At 47.3% G+C, this 17,580-nt stretch overlaps 1 protein-coding gene across 7 annotated transcripts in view; it reads left to right on the top strand.

Annotated features, from left to right (window-relative positions):
* The window catches only part of LOC114251819 (dystrophin, isoforms A/C/F/G/H), a 480,975-nt gene that overhangs the window by 28,109 nt on the left and 435,286 nt on the right, over window positions 1-17,580 (top strand). For 6 of the 7 annotated variants that reach the window (XM_089728893.1, XM_089728897.1, XM_089728899.1 and 3 more), the window contains 16 exons: window positions 3,252-3,344; window positions 4,448-4,586; window positions 6,692-6,813; window positions 6,888-7,086; window positions 7,232-7,371; window positions 7,439-8,036; window positions 8,118-8,296; window positions 8,972-9,205; window positions 9,544-9,759; window positions 9,935-10,082; window positions 10,157-10,894; window positions 11,196-11,338; window positions 11,416-11,803; window positions 11,902-12,013; window positions 16,660-16,807; window positions 17,101-17,253. In XM_089728893.1, the coding sequence (XP_089585019.1) occupies window positions 3,252-3,344; window positions 4,448-4,586; window positions 6,692-6,813; window positions 6,888-7,086; window positions 7,232-7,371; window positions 7,439-8,036; window positions 8,118-8,296; window positions 8,972-9,205; window positions 9,544-9,759; window positions 9,935-10,082; window positions 10,157-10,894; window positions 11,196-11,338; window positions 11,416-11,803; window positions 11,902-12,013; window positions 16,660-16,807; window positions 17,101-17,253 (3,750 nt within the window). The remainder of the gene's footprint in view (window positions 1-3,251; window positions 3,345-4,447; window positions 4,587-6,691; window positions 6,814-6,887; window positions 7,087-7,231; window positions 7,372-7,438; window positions 8,037-8,117; window positions 8,297-8,971; window positions 9,206-9,543; window positions 9,760-9,934; window positions 10,083-10,156; window positions 10,895-11,195; window positions 11,339-11,415; window positions 11,804-11,901; window positions 12,014-16,659; window positions 16,808-17,100; window positions 17,254-17,580) is intronic. The other variant, XM_089728894.1, reaches the window with a different exon arrangement.

Genomic DNA, 17,580 nt, shown 5'->3' with positions numbered 1-17,580 from the left:
TCGTGAACACTGCCTGGGACAGCGCGTTTCCGAAACATTTATTATCACGCACGATTTGAAGTCGTTGTGGCCTAAAGGATAAGACGTCCGGTGCATTCGTATCTAGCGATGCACCGGTGTTCGAATCCCGCAGGCGGGTACCGATTTTTCTAGTGTAATACGTACTTAACAAAATTTTCACGAAGTCATCCACTGTGAAGGAATAACATCGTTTAATAAAAATCAAACCCCCAAAATTATAATTTGCGTAATTATTGGTGGTAGGATCTTTTGTGAGTCCGCACGGGTAGGTACCACCGCCCTGCCTATTTCTGCCGTGAGGCTCGTCCACTCGTTTAAGCAATAATAAAAAAACAATTTGAAATCGGCTTGCGCGGCTCCGCGGTATTTCCTAACCGTTGAGACATGATCGTGTCCCCCCGTTGAGGAGGGTACTCAGCGGTGGACAGCGGACTGGTTGTTTCTTACCATTGCTCAGGTCCATAAACTACACTAACTACTCACCATCAAGTGGGTTGTATATTCACAGTATTGGCTATCCACCCGCATATTCCCTTGACCTGTTTTAAATAACTAGGCTGTCGTCACTCATGGTGCTAACTGCTAATACAAAACGATGTCGATGCGGTTAGCAACTGTGAATGAACCACTCAAACGAGACTTAGAATTGCGCTGCTCTAACCAATAACAGATGAAGCACTGTACTGTTCAATCTTCAGAGTATTCCTGTAGATTATAGTGAGATATGTTATAAAAACAAAGAGACACAGAATAACGAAACATATTTCTTTGTTATTGTTGCTTTCACCGACGACATTACCCGCTCGCGCGCGTGTGTGAGTGTGTGGTTACCGTCCTGTATGTCGGAGCTGCACACCTGTTGTTGTCCTTTGTCGAAAACTCTAATTATAACAATAAAATAACAAGTGAATGCATTGGACAGTTGTGGAAAACTAACACGAGCCAATATCAGGTTTAATGAACTCGTTGCGATCAGAGAAGAAACCAATAGATATTGTTACAGGAAACATGGTATCGACGAATGAAAGTTCGAGTGTTGTGTAAGAATCGTTTTTACAGCATGGGTCAGTGGTTCCTAAATTTATTTGAATCGCATACAACTTGTTATTACACGTGGTTTTTGATAAGACGGCCCCTATTTAAAAAACATTGAGAACTAAGCCTAAGCACTGAAGGATTTAACGTAGCACCTGTGCGTCCTAAAGTTATTACAAACTCGTTTTGTTATCATACCGAGTTAGCAATAACGAAAAGTGATAAATGTATTTTAGAAGTGAAACTTTCGGCATTGCGTCGCGATGAAAGGAAAATTTCAAGGTCGAACTAGAGTCGACCAGATCGTGTGCAGTGATTTAAAACAAAAATTTAATGTCACAAGATCTACGTAAATGGTTCCTCGTGCTCTCCAGAATATACTCCGTCGCATGTTGAGTTCGATAAAGCGGCATGACATGAGAATCCTCTCATCGTGGCAGCCGGAAACTACACAGCCGATCCTGCGGACCAAATGTCGACGTCGCCCAAAACACGTCATTTCGGATACTTCCGATTCACTAGCGATGCTTTTAGGTACCCCAAGCACCGGTCATCGTTCTCGTCGAACCCGTGGTTTGCGATGAAGGTCTCTGCGAGTAAATTGAACCACAGACACATTCCACTGAGTTACTCGTCGGATCTTCTCAGTGGGGCGCGCTGCTGATCCGGTGGTAGATTCTGCGAAGCACGACTCTTGCTAGGGTTCGTGTTAGCAACATCGTCAGGTTTGAGCCCCGTGAGCGCACCGGTTATGTTAATATGGTCTCTAGACCATCAGTTTAGGTAGGAAAAAAAAATTGAGTTCGACTCGACCTTTTTTGTTTCGGAATCATCGCATGGGTCTTTGGGAAATATTTGCGTTGTCTGTTGCAGCTAAGATCTGCTAGCCATAGAGCTGCCTGTGTCACGGGTACACAATAGTACATAGAAGGCACAGTCAGTTTGTTCCGTCGGCGTGCGGCGGGTCACAACACGCGTGTCAGTTAATTGACTAGTTGCGATATGTATTTTGTGGATGGACATCGGTCCCGTCTATTTCTGTTTAACGTACAATGGTCACTAATTGAGGACAATGATCCTAATTGTCGCATATTGTTGCAAAATGCAAATATTGGGTATGTTGTTTAAAAACTATGAAGCCTTGCTACCAACCTCCTGTAGAAATCTTGTAAACTTATTTTTTATTTATTGCTTAGATGGGTGAACGAGCTCACAGCCCACCTGGTGTTAAGTGGTTACTGAGGCCCATAGACATCTACAACCTACATGCGCCACCCACCTTGAGATATAAGTTCTAAGTTTTCAGTATAGTTACAACGGCTGCCCCGCCCTTCAAACAGAATCGCATTACTGCTTCACGGCACAAATAGGCGGGGTGGTCGTACCCACTCGTGCGGACTTACAAGAGGTACTACCACCAGTAACTACGCAAATTGCAATTTGCAGGTTTGATTTTTATTACGCGATGTTATTATTCCTTCACCGTGGAAGTCAATAGTTAAGTATGTATTTCATTAGAAAAATTGGTACCCGCCTGCGGGATCCGCACACCGGTGCATCGCTAGATACGAATGCGCCGGACGTCTTATCCTTTAGGCCACGACGATTTCAAAGATAAGATATCTATCAGGTTTTTGTTTCTAGTAGACAGGGCAGGATCTCACGGCGCATGTAGCATACGTAGAGTTGGCGGTCCTGTAGACATTCCAGCTGGACGCCTCCACTCCTCATCAAACACGAGGTTGAAGGTCCATTGGCAACGTGCAGCGTCTGTCCCACCGTTCAAACCGGAATGCAATACTGTTTCCTGATTATTTCTAGGCAAAATGTTTGGTGGCGGCTACCAGTGACCACAATACGTCTTGTCGCTTCTATCATATAAATAAATTCTTAAATCTATAGATTCTGTGGGTTCTCATCGCGCGATGCTATTCTTTCATCGTGGAAGTCGTTTGTGATATAGAAATTGTGGTATTGTGATAATAATATGAATATACGTAATTTCATAGCTAGACTCTGCTGTTCTAGTACAAATTTTGTAATAAGTAATCGCAGTCAATATTTAATTATAGTTTGATTGCTACAATGGCAAAGATGAAGGAAACATGACAAAGTATTACAAAAAAAAACAGTTATTAGAATACAATAAATTAGAAAATGAAGTCTAAATGACGTTTTGTTTCTAAATGTTTCAGAACAACAAGCCCCTGGTCGAGGATCTGTTCCAAGATCTTCGCGATGGAGAGGTCTTACTGTCTCTCCTCGAGATTCTCACCGCTCAGCAGTATGTAAGTGCAGAGTGAGATATGTGCGGGAGTCGCTATTGGAAACAATAAACAAAAAACGTATCTCATGTCTCTCTCTCATCCAAACGAATATTATTTTTAAAATAGTTTTATTAACCGCTAACGAAGGCCGGCACGACTCCAGCTCACCCTGGTGGAGTGCGGGACTCTACTGAACATCAGCCGGTCTGTACCAGGCTCGCCGCACACGTGTGATCGAGCCAAAGACATCCACCTCGAAACAAAGTTTAAGTTTTTAAATTTTTCTTTCGAAGCCGTTCGTCTATGATCGTTACATCATAGTTAGAAAAACAATAGCCGTATCTGTCTCACTTACCCCGGTTCGTCTCAGGACTACGAGTACGCGCGCACGGCTGCCGCGGACGTCCCGTTATAGACAAGGGTAGAAGATTTAAAAAAAAAAAAAGTAAAAAAAAAAATAAGATGAAACCCATTAGAAAAAAGGTGAATTTTCGATTGAAAATAAGGGTGCTTTTTCGATATTAATTAAAAATAAGGTGAAAAAATAAATATTTCTAATCAAATAAATTACAGCGTATTTGGGACATAAAAAGGTAAGTATTCAACAAATCTCGTGAAAATTTTTTTTTGAAAAGATAAAAATAAAAAACCAAAAAACTTGGTTTTTTGAATTTTTCACATACATTTTGAGGTTATGTGAAAAAGTGTAAATACAAAAGTTTTAGATCTTTTTATTACCTACAACATTGCCATTTGACTTTTTTCCACAGGACTTTTAGTTTTACGGGAAATCGAGAAAAACCGTTTTTTACCTCCATCCCCTTCCCGACCTCAGATCGCCCGTAAATTATTTTTCCGTTCATTTTTATAATATAACCCTCCTTTTCTAATAATGGGTTTCATCCTACTATTATTTGTTTTGGTTTTAAAAATTATCGACCCTGGTCTATTAACGTTCTTCAGTATTATGCGTCAGGGACCTCCTGAAGACAAAAATATCTTTGGAAAAGGAACCCGAAATATATTTTTTTATTTGACATTTAGTTTTGATACAAGTACGCAAAGAGGGTAAGAAAGTTTGGATTGCGATTTAAAACTGTTCTGTTCGGTGTTGGTTTGCGCAGAAGCGAGAGCGCGGGCGCATGCGCGTGCACCACATCAACAACGTGAACACGGCGCTGCGCGTGCTCGACGAGCACGGCGTCAAGCTCGTCAACATCAGCAGCAGCGACGTCGTCGACGGGAGCCCCAAGCTCATACTGGGTAAACGCGCGCGCGGCGACACGCGGCGGCACGACGTACATATATAGCAGTTGTGGGTGACACTGACGTGCACACGGGCTGAACGTCACGCCGTCTACATAATAACATGTCTTCATAAAATGAAAAGCTCAGGCGCCGTTAGAGATTACGCTATATCTCTACACTCAGACTTTGTTTAAATTTAATCGATCTTATTTGTTTATTACAAGCTTCTGACCGCGGCTTCACCCGTGCAAAAAGCTACTTTTCCAAGATAAAAATTTTAACCAAACCCGTTCAATAGATTATGCTTGATGGAGTAACAAACTTGTAAATATTTTCTGATAATTTCACATTTAGAATTAGAGGGATATTACAAAACACCTATAACTAGTCAGGTCATAAGTATTGTCACACAGTAAAAACTTTTCTTTTAGAATGCTGGCCACAAAAAAGTTTATTGAATTCGAATTTCGAATTGTTCATGAAAATAAAATTGTATACTTTTAGAATTTTACTCATTTTTAAATATGGAGTGGACGCTTAAAGAAGACCGTGTTGCAGTTATTGCGTTGCATCGTTGCGGTTACGCGCCAATTCAAATTTGTAACATACCGAAAAATTTGAATATAACCAAAAGATTCGTTTATCGTACCATCAAACGATACAATGAAGACTCTAGTGTAGATGACAGGTCAAGAAGTGGTCGCCCTCGGTCCGTTAGGACTCCAGCAGTGATAAAAGCTGTGAAGGCGCGAATTCAAAGAAATCCCAAACGTAAGCAGAAACTGTTGGCCCTTCAGATGGGGTTAAGCAGAACCACGGTGAAAAGGGTGTTAAATGAAGACTTAGGGCTTCGGGCATATCGAAGAAAAACAGGACATCGTTTGAATGCTCGTCTAATGGACCTGAGACTGAAGAGATGCCGCGCTTTGTTGAAGCGGTACGCGGGAAAAAAATATCGGGAAATTCTTTTTTCGGATGAAAAAATTTTTACCGTAGAAGAGAGCTACAACAAACAAAATGATAAGGTGTACGCACACAGTAGTGAAGAAGCGAGCAACCGTATTCCGCGTGTCCAACGAGGTCATTTTCCATCCTCGCTCATGGTATGGTTGGGAGTTTCTTATTGGGGCTTAACAGAGGTATATTTTTGTGAGAAAGGTGTAAAAACGAATGCAGTTTTGTATCAAAATACAGTCCTGACGAACCTTGTGGAACCTGTTTCTCATACCATGTTCAATAACAGGCACTGGGTATTCCAACAAGATTCGGCGCCAGCTCATAGAGCGAAGAGCACACAAGACTGGCTGGCGGCGCGTGAAATCGACTTCATCCGGCACGAAGACTGGCCCTCCTCCAGTCCAGATTTGAATCCGTTAGATTACAAGATATGGCAACACTTGGAGGAAAAGGCGTGCTCAAAGCCTCATACCAATTTGGAGTCACTCGAGACATCCTTGATTAAGGCAGCCGCCGATATTGACATGTACCTCGTTCGTGCTGCGATAGACGATTGGCCGCGCAGATTGAAGGCCTGTATTCAAAATCACGGAAGTCATTTTGAATAAACTTTAGTGTTATAAGAATCTATGACTTGTTTCAGTTATTTTACATTAAACATGTGACAGAATTTATGACCTGACTAGGTATACCGCTTCCAAATTACATTGGAAATAAAGCCTTCATTATCTTTGAACCTTGAAACCGCGGCAGAAAATAATCTTGATGGATTCTTTTCTTTGTTGTTGCCGACATCGTAGTGAAGGGGAGAATTTATTTCAATACAGATCTCTACACCACATTGAGAAATCCGGAACTAATTAATCATAATAATTGTGCCAAATTAAAACCCGATTTTAATAACGTAAAAGTTGTTAATCCAGAAAATGTTCTATCTTTCTACGTATATAGGTATGTACTTATCTATGCACCAACATTCGTCCAACTGTGTTAATAGCGTGATTGAGTGACGAACACCCAAACGTCTTCACAAACTTTCACAACTGTTCTAGACAGTAGGACTTAAACACATCATTAAAAAATAAACAAAACAATATGCACAACAGGTGTTTCATGTAGGGTGTCGGATCGTTGAATCGGATCGATTGAATCTCATGTCACAGGAATGGTGTGGAGTATAATCCTGCACTGGCAGGTTCACTGCCACCTCAAGGAGCTGATGACGGACCTTCAGCAGACGAACCTCGAGAAGACGCTCCTGGCGTGGTGCCGCAGTCACACGCAGGTCGGTAGGCTGGCGACGCGCGGTGCGGTCCCGGGACCGCGGCAGCAGCAGTACAGCGCCCGCTCGTGTTGCAGAAGTACAGCGGCGTGGAGGTGCGCAACTTCACGTCGTCCTGGTCGGACGGGCTGGCGCTGTGCGCGCTGCTGCACGCCTGGCGCCCCCAGCTGTTCGAGTGGCGCGCCGCCCTCGCGCTGCCGCCCGCCGCGCGCCTCGACCTCGCCTTCCGCCTCGCGCACCAGCACCTGCACATCGACCGCCTGCTCGACCCAGAGGGTACCACTCCTCCCCTCCTCTCTGTAGACATTCATATCAGCAAATGAGAATTACTCTTTTGTCATTGTATTTATTTGAATCAGCTCTCACTGACTCTCACATTAAACGTTGCTCTGATAAATATGTATTAACGCTTTGGTTACAGACGTGAACACGCCGAACCCGGACAAGAAGTCCATAATGATGTACGTGATGTGTCTGTTCCAATCCTTGCCGCACTCCAGCGCCGACCTCACCGACCTCGCGGACTCCGAGCCGGGCACTCCCGTCGCCACGCACGCTGATGTATGTTCGGCTCGCACGTACCGAGCACGTACTGAGTAACGACGCATACTGAGGAAGATCCTTACAGAAGGCGTCGTCCCGGCCGGTGTCCAGCGCGACGACCGGCTCGGCCGAGCTGGGCGGCTACTCGGCCGCGCTGGAGGAGGTGCTGGGCTGGCTGCTGGAGGCCGAGGAGCGGCTGGCGCGGGCGCGGGAGCCGGTGGGCGAGCTGCCGGCGCTGCGGGAACACTTCCACTCGCACGAGCGCTTCCTGCTCGAGCTGTCGGAGCAGCAGGCGCGCGTGGGCGGCGTGCTGGAGCAGGGCGCGCGGCTGGTGCTGGAGGCGGCGCTGTCCCGCGAGGAGGCCGCCGAGGTGCGCCTGCAGCTGCGCCTGCTGGCCCAGCGCTGGGAGCAGCTGCGCGGCGCGGCGCTGCAGCGGCAGGCCGCGGGGCACGCCGCGCTCATGCGGGCGCAGCGCCGCGAGCTGGAGCGCTTCCGGCGCTGGCTCACGGACACGGAGGAGCGGCAGGCGCGGCTGGCGGCGCCGGTGTCGTCGGGCGCGGCGCTGGCGGGCCGGCTGGCGGCCGTGCGGGCGCTGCACGCCGACCTGCGCGCGCACCAGCCCGACGTGGACGCGCTGGCCGACTGCGTCGTGGTCGTGGAGGACGACGCCGCCGCTGAAAACGGTTACATTATAAATATCATATAATATTGAAATCGTCAAAGCTATAGGTCATCAAATTACCGGGCTTACAAAACGTTCACAGAGGTCACCGAAATCGAAGATCAGCTGACGGCGCTGAGCGAGCGCTGGTCGCACACGTGCTCGTGGACCACGCAGCAGCTGCAGCTCCTGGAACAGATGCAGGAGGAGTGGACGCAGCTGCAGCAGGCCTACCAGACCCTACACGACGAATGCCAACAATACGAATCTACACTTAAAGAGGTTAATATCTATCGGCTGACTTGCGAGACGCGCGCTCTTGCCTCATGCAACGTCGGCGAGGCCGCACGCGCCCGCACACGCGCCCGCACACGCGCCCGCACACGCGCCCGCACACGCGCACGAACACGCGCCCGCACACTGAATTATTTTTTTTCCCTACTTGTCACACTAGATTCACTGAACGAGAGATTGAATATTAATACAACACGCAGTTATATACAAAAACTAATTGACAACAACGATAGTCGGTACAAACTCTAAATGAGATGACACAGCCGTCATACGATTATTAGACTTGATATGTACTGTCGGTAATAAAAGTATTCAGTACCTACTGAATGGAATTATTCATTCCAATAATGGCGCGCAGGACAGATCCACTCTGATTCAGCTGCTGACGCAGCAAGGTCGGTATGACAACATGACAGCTGTCAGCTGACAGCGCCGCACCGGCACAGCGGCACGCTCCGACTAACTGTCGTCAACTGATTTCACTGAAATATTAAATTCTTGACGCTTCAATACAATATTCTTTTTTAATTGACGTACATACAAGTGCTATTATTTAAACGAATATCAGTCTGGTTCCCATAGTACTAGGAATTCTAGTTTGAGGCTAGATAGCTGTGTGTGATTTATTCTGGATGATTTATTTATTATTATTTGTTATTCGAGATGGAGGCGAACCCCGCCTGCGAGATAGGGTCGGCCTTGTCCCGCGTGTCGGAGCTGCGCGCGGTGCGGCGCGGGCTGGCGGCGGCGGGGCGCGGCGCGGCGGAGCTGGGCGCGCGGCTGGCGGCGGCGGGGCGGGGCGCGGCGGGGCGGGACGCGGCGCTGCTGGCGCGCGTGGAGGCGCTGCACGACCGCCTGGACGCGCTCAGCGACATCCTGCACGTGCAGGCGCGCCGGGTGCGACCCCTCTCATCTTCATGTTTAATTTAAGCTTCTGTAGTGTTGGTTAATAGTTTTTTGACGGAACAAAAACTGAAATTGCATCATCGTACATTACGAGCCCGCGGACTAAAGCGATGATCGGTTTTAAACTAATTTCGAAACTAATTAAAATTCTGTGAAAAATGACGGCCACTGAACATTTACAATTTTATTGTATTGTTTCAAATACTTTGCTGTACAAAGTAAATATGAAATTAAATCTTAATTTCTCTGAATTGAATTCACAAAACATCCCTCGTGTTGTGTGGGTCCGGCGTGCGCAGCCCGGTTGCTAACGTGGACGCCGTCCTCAGATCCAAGAACTCGGCTTCGAATTCGACATCGACTCGAAGGCAACTTCCGACTCTCCAGTGGAGGGACCCACCGAGGCCGCCGCGAGCGCCGTGAGCGCCGACCCTGAGGACTCGCCGCACAAGAAGGCGCGGCTGGAGACGAAGGCCGCGGACTTCCAGCTCGGGTACCGCGCGTTCGACGACTGGGCGAGCGGCGCCGAGGCCGAGCTGCAGCGGGTGAGCGGCCGCCCCGCCGCCGCAGTCGGTGGCGCGGGAACTTATATCTAAATAGTTTGTTCGAAAATCGATCACCGCGTTTTTTTTAAGTGATTAATGTTAAAAGAAAATATTATGTAATTGCTGTCGAAAACTGTAGTTTGGGTCCGTACGTCCTTCCTTGATCCCGTTCCAGTGCAAGCGCGAGCTGACGTCGGGCTCCGGCGCGGCCGACTGCGAGCACGTGTTGCAGCGCGTGCACGCCGAGCTGCACGTGCAGCGCGCCGACTTCGAGCACGTGCAGGAGATACACGACCGACTGGCGCGGGACCCGGCGCTGCAGGGTACGTGCTGAGGGCGGCGCCACCCGCGCGGAGTCGCGTCGGTACTCACAGCGTCTTGTGGTCATTGGTTGCAGAGGAAGCCAAGCAGCACGCCGTGACCATCGACGGGCTCAAACGGCGCTGGGAGAAGATTCAAGACACCGTCCTCGAATTGAGAAACTTGGTCAATCTACTCGAAGACATGAAAAACTTGTACAAGAACCTGGGCGCCTTCCGACAGGAGCTGGAGGACGTGCGCGCTTGGGAGGACAAGATGCTGCGAGACGCGCCCTCCAACAATCAGCTCATTCATCTCCGGAATAAGATCCGTCACGTGAAGCAGCACGAGATGAAGCTCAAGGAGCTGAACGCTCAGTCAATAATCCTGCTCACCAAACCGTTGCCGAGCCCTCGCAAGCACGACATCGAAGAGGACATCAAACGAACCAACGCGGCGTACGAGGAGCTGGTGCTCCGCCTCACCAACCGGGAAGTGCAGCTCAAGTTGGCTCTCAAGCAGTCGCCGGAGAGGCGCGACCGGTTCCAGAGCTTGCAGACGAAAGTGCAGGACATCGAGTCGCAGATCATATCCGAGCACGCCATGCTGTCGCACCCGGACTCCATGCGGGACAAGCTGCGCCAGCTGCAGCAGCTGCGCGCGGACCTGCTCGACCTGCAGAGCGCCTGCGACGACGTGGCCCGGGACAGACGCGCCCACTGCGACAAGGGGAGCCTCGAGGACCTCAGTCTGAGGAGCAGCCTGGAGGACTTGGTCACCAGATTCGAAGACACCAAAACCATCCTGCAACAGAAGATTGATAAGTTGGAGAGCGGTGAGTCGGTAGGGAGCGGCCGCTGGCGATACATTCTAAATTCTAATGAATTTTATTTAAAAAATATACCATTATATTTTTAAATTCACTTCCTTGTTTATTGATTGGTTAGATTAGATTAGACCTCCTCAAGAAGGTCATTGAAAAATTACTATTGCATGAGCAGACGAGCGTCGATGCTGTGTGTGTGCATATTTCGATTGATCAAATTTGAACATAGTAAAAAAATGGCTATAATTTTCGGCATACTAAACGACTATTTCATAGATAAAGACCCAACATAAATCGACTTTTCGAACAGGTCTGAAGCTGGTACTAGAGCTAGAGGAGGGCGCGCGGGAGGTGCAGCAGTGGCTCGCGGAACTGGACCGGTTTATGGACGAGCGGGGCGCCGTCCCCGTCGGCGAGCTGGAGCCGCTCGAGGCGCTGCTCGACGCCAGCAACGTGAGTAGCGGCCCCCGCGCCCCGCACGCGCCGCCGCAGTCGCCCCTGGACTGTTACGTCATCTTCTAACTTTTCAGAAATTCGACGAACAAACAGAAACTTTTACAACGAAGCTCGACAACATCGAGACTCTAAAAGAAAAGATTCTCGAAGACTGCGACGAGACGTTCGCCGGCGCCGTGCGGGCCGACGCCGAGCGCCTGCGCGCGCACCTCCGCACCGCCGTCGCCCGCGCCCGCCAGCACAACGAGCAGCTGCGCCGCGCGCTGGAGAGGACCGAACGAGTGTTCCGTAAAATCGACGAAATAGAGGAGTGGCTGCAGCAGATCGAAGAGCAAATACCGAAGGAAGAGGAATGTAACATCAGCGACACCACGGAGCTCTACCAGATGAAGGTGCGCTTCCAGACGCTCAAGGACCAGTGCGACGACAAGACGCAGGACTTCAGGAATCTGAACGAAGAGAGTACGTATATACTAAGTGTGCGGGCGGCGCCGCAGCTCGCGGGCGGTGCCCGGCGGGCGCGTGCTGCGGCGCCGCGTGACCGTGCGGGCGCTCGGCAGGTAGCGACGTGCTGGTGGCGGCCGAGGGCGCGGCGGGGCGTCTGGCGCGGCGCGTCACGTCGCTCAACGCGCGCTGGACGCTCGTCACCTCGGGAGTGTACGACCGCCACAGGTCAGTGTACAGTTCCACCAGTCAAACAATACATAAAGAACAATAACTAAGCAAAAGTATTTCATATGATTTTGATATTAAGTTGAATATTATTTTAATGAAAAATTAAATTCTTATTATACAGGGTGCCCCACAGAAGAAAGTCGACACACACAGACGCACACGCGCGGGCACACACAGATGCACACCCGCGGGCACACACAGATGCACACGCGCGGGCACACACAGACGCACACGCGCGGGCACACACAGACGCACACGCGCGGGCACACACAGACGCACATGCGCGGGCACACACAGATGCACACCCGCGGGCACACACAGATGCACACGCGCGGGCACACACAGACGCACACGCGCGGGCACACACAGACGCACACGCGCGGGCACACACAGATGCACACCCGCGGGCACACACAGACGCACACGCGCGGGCACACACAGATGCACACGCGCGGGCACACACAGACGCACACGCGCGGGCACACACAGACGCACATGCGCGGGCACACACAGACGCACACGCGCGGGCACACACAGACGCACATGCGCGGGCACACACAGATGCACACCCGCGGGCACACACAGATGCACACGCGCGGGCACACACAGACGCACACGCGCGGGCACACACAGACGCACACGCGCGGGCACACACAGATGCACACCCGCGGGCACACACAGACGCACACGCGCGGGCACACACAGATGCACACGCGCGGGCACACACAGACGCACACGCGCGGGCACACACAGACGCACATGCGCGGGCACACACAGACGCACACGCGCGGGCACACACAGATGCACACGCGCGGGCACACACAGACGCACACGCGCGGGCACACACAGATGCACACGCGCGGGCACACACAGACGCACACGCGCGGGCACACACAGACGCACATGCGCGGGCACACACAGACGCACACGCGCGGGCACACACAGATGCACACGCGCGGGCACACACAGACGCACACGCGCGGGCACACACAGATGCACACGCGCGGGCACACACAGACGCACACGCGCGGGCACACACAGACGCACATGCGCGGGCACACACAGACGCACACGCGCGGGCACACACAGATGCACACCCGCGGGCACACACAGATGCACACGCGCGGGCACACACGGACGCACACGCGCGGGCGGTTAAAAAATTTACATTAATATAATGAATTTAATTATAATTAAAACAATTTATTGAAATCTCAAATGGCGTGTTCACCCTGTTTCTTCCAACTCCTAAAACCGTCACTAGAGAGCGCTGTAATACGCAAATCCGTTGTCATGATACCCTTGTCATAAGTGACACTGGTATCGTAGATTATTGATTTTTTACTTTAATATACAAGTTTTTCTAATCCAAGTTTATTTTAATAATCATCCCTCGGAAAGTCGAACATGGTCCAATACGAGCCAGATAAGAAAACAACTAATGATAAACAACAATTTTAAGTGCAAAGAATGTTACAAACCGTAATTAACACAAAACTATTTCGTTGCTAAGTACTAGTGAATGTGAAGAATGGGCCCGGACAGTTATATTAAAAAACCGATATTCAAAATAAGATATTTAAGGCAAAGATTAATTTCAAAAAGTCACCTGCGTCTAGAATAACAAGGGAATATATCGAAACGAGATTGCAATTATTGGAACAACACTGATTAGTTTGAAGAAAATCACCAGAATGTTATATTGGGATGCGAAAATAACGAATATAGCTATTAAACAAAAGGTACAATAACAAACGTTACATCGCGAACAGCATTCTGGCCAGGCTGGTGGGCCAAAGGGCTTTATCTTCAGAGTCATCCAACGGTGTTAAACAAATACTCGATACGACAAATGATTGCTTGCACGCTTTATCTAACCTTGGTATACCTATATCGACATGGGACATCCTGATTATATATCTCATCACAATAAAATTGGATAATGAATCCCAGAAACAATGGGAACAAAAACTAAGCGAACAGGCTGATCGATTGCCTACACTAAGCGAGTTCCAATCATTCCTGGAATCAAGATATCGAGCACTCGAGTTTTTAGAACCAAACCAAAGAAGAGAGTTTAGAGGCAAAGATGCAGCGGATAAACCGAAGGTGTTCAGCGTGACGACGTCTGTATCCTGCCCATTCTGTTCGGGACATCACTTGCTTTATCAATGCAAGAAATTTGTACAAGAAGCCATCGGGAATCGCCGGGACTTCATCCAGAAGAGAAAACTGTGTTTCAATTGCTTCGGAGCTAACCATTCGGTAACACAGTGCAAACGACGCACGGCTTGTCGGTGCTGTGGCCAACGTCATCACTCGCTGCTGCACCAGGAAGGCGGCACTCACAATCCGACCCTGGCGGGTCCTAGTCAGCCCACTAATCAACAGCGGGAGCCAGCACAAGAACCGCAGGCAGCGGATCACGTGGAGCGTGTTGTCAGCCATTTTTCTAACAGTGAAATGAGATCAAGTAGTCAAGTAATGTTAGCTAGCGCATTAGTTTATGTATCCAACAAGGGTATGTATCACACACTTAGGGCATTGTTGGATCAGGGCTCTCAAGCCTCGTTTATTAGTGAACACGCAGTTCAACTTTTGCAGCTTTGAAGGTTGCCAGTTCTAAGTACCATATCTGGTTTAGGAGGAGAAAAATCTAGTATTTCAGTAAAACATATGGTTCAATTTAAAGTACAGTCCACATATAACTCTTTTAGCTATCCCGTTCAAGCCTATGTTTTAAACTGCCTAACATCCACTCTTCCTTCACAGCAAATTCAATTTCAGGATTGGCCGGTATTGTTGCAATTGCAGATGGCTGATCCAGGATATGGTACACCAAGCAATATAGATCTTCTACTGGGCGCTGATGTGTATGGTCAGGTTTTGTCAGAAGGCATATTGAGAAATCCACCTGGAACCTTGACAGCTCAAAATACACAGCTGGGATGGATCCTGTCGGGACGAGTTTAAGTTAGTGGGGATACTCCTTACATTATTCGAAAGATACTTTGAATCCACTACAACTAGGGACAGTTTGGGTCGTTATGTTGTAGGTCTTCCTTTTCGCGACAACAATCCACTTGCTCAAGAAGAAACTTGAAAATAATCCATTCTTGAAGCAAGAATAATCCAAGGTAATAAATGTAGCCACCTGGCTATGAATCATATAGAAGTAATTAATGACAAACAAGAAGCTGCTAAGCCAGGATGCGTTTATCTACCTCATCATGCAGTTGGTTGTTCGCGAGGACAAAAGTACAACGAAGGTCGGCGTTGTTTTCGACGCTTCGTGTAAGGGTACCAGCGGCAAGTCATTGAACAATGATTTATTGGTAGGTCCAAGGCTTCAACCAGAGTTACGACACATAATTATGAAATGGCGTACTTATCCTATATGTTTCGCAGCGGACATAGTTAAGATGTATCGAATGGTCGTACCAGAGCATACTGACTTCCAGATAAGTCACAAGGGTACTATCAAATGTAAGAAATCTAAAATTGTAAGACCAGTCTCCAAACTTTGCATTTTGCCTATCGCTTTTTAACATTACTTACCTGAATAACTGTAGATATTTCATGAATGTATGTAACTTAAATGTATCTTTGGATGCATCAGCTAATAAGTATTTTGTTATTGTTTAGTTGTAAGTAAGTACGAACTGTTTAAAAGCAACCCTTGACTGAACTTTGTCGTTATTATGGTTTCTTTAATGTGTAAGTTTATATTTAGTTCATGTTGAGCAGTTCTTTATTGATTACTATTAGGTTAAGATGTTACGGTTTCATGGAGATGTTAATTGTACATGTAAAATTTGATGGCCTCATTGTTGGCTATGAACTTTTGTAGTTCATGGTGGGCGGAATGTTCACCCTGTTTCTTCCAACTCCTAAAACCGTCACTAGAGAGCGCTGTAATACGCAAATCCGTTGTCATGATACCCTTGTCATAAGTGACACTGGTATCGTAGATTATTGATTTTTTACTTTAATATACAAGTTTTTCTAATCCAAGTTTATTTTAATAATCATCCCTCGGAAAGTCGAACAGGCGAATTGTAAATTAAAATACCATATGTTTTTTGTAAATAAAAGAAATTATTAATTAACTTTTTTTTTAAATTAAAATTTAGAAACAAGAAGTCGCAATAGTCGCATGCTACTTTCGAATCGAATGATTGACCTGTGATCTGCGATTACAATGAAATTTCATTTCATTTTGTAAACAAGTGTTTTTGAGATTATTTATTCCAAGAAAATAATACATTTGAGATCTTAATTTAAAATCTATTTTTTAATATAGTAAGCGACACGTAAGGCAAGGTTTTGGTGTAGGGGGGATAATTTCGCGCATAGCACACATTGCAACAAAAAAAAATCCACTTTTATTTCCCGCATATAATTTAATTTAATTTTTTATTATTATTTTTTTAATGTTTAAGCCTGTGTGCTTAGAAGAAAGTTAAAGAAAAGAGAGGAATTCGTGAAGTGTATTAGGTGTTATAAATAAAATACAATTAAAAGTTAAGAAGTTTATTTAAAAAAATATACTTAATATACAAATTATGTGTCGCCGTCGTCACTAATAATTTTCAAGCAAAGTAGCAAGCGGTTTGCGTGAAGCTAACGTGTGCGTGCGGCAGAGTGGTGTCGGAGGCGTGGCTGGAGGCGGGGGAGCTGCGCGCGTGGCTCACGCAGGAGCGCGCGTGGCTGGACGCGCTGGCCCGCCGCCTGGCGCGCGCCGCCGCGCTGCGCCCCGCCGACGCGGAGGACATCTCGCACCAGCTCAGCGTTAGTGTACCCGCCCGCCTTACTCATTTACAATACAGGGGTATGCACTTGCAACCCCAGTACATTTTATTAAATTACAGTTTGTATTGCGTTAATTATTCCTTTTTTTTTTTCCTTTATTGATGCACAAAACAAATTACAACCAAAGAAATTATAAGTTTAAATGTTTAACATAACAATCTGGATTGCAATTCATTTCATTAGTAATTTCCGAGGGAAAGTCTACCGAAAAAGAATCTTGTGTAATAATATGATAAAGTTATTATTTGTGTACAATTAATTGTGTGTCACAGGAGCTAGAGAACTACCTGCAGAACCACAGCGACGAGCGCCTGTCGCGCATCCAGGACATCGGGCGGCAGCTCGTGGACGCGCAGATCATGCCCAAGTGGATCCAGGCCGAAGTGGACAGCGTCACCCAGCGGTGGACCTCCCTGCACGCCGAGGTACACGCGGCGCAATGCCGACTACAAACTTATATATAAAACAATTATATATATAAGGTAATTTCCAATATGTTTGTGATTAGAACGACACAGTCAGTCAAACACAATTGAGTTTCTCTGTAATAAAAGTTTTATTGTTCATTATATTAGGTACACGAAATAAGAGTGTGTATTTACTCATTACGTTACAAAAACCTACATACCTGTAATAAAAGAAACGACATTTAATGTTATTATTAACAATGTCAGTTCCTGAATCACAATTAAGTAGTATTTTAAACTTTAAATATTAATTTATTAACAATCACGAGTCTCATGCGTTTTAGG

The sequence above is a fragment of the Bombyx mandarina genome, chromosome 07 (genome assembly GCF_030267445.1).
Source record: "Bombyx mandarina strain Sakado chromosome 07, ASM3026744v2".
NCBI classification, from domain to species: domain Eukaryota; kingdom Metazoa; phylum Arthropoda; class Insecta; order Lepidoptera; family Bombycidae; genus Bombyx; species Bombyx mandarina.
This window is presented reverse-complemented; position numbering and strand designations above follow the sequence as displayed.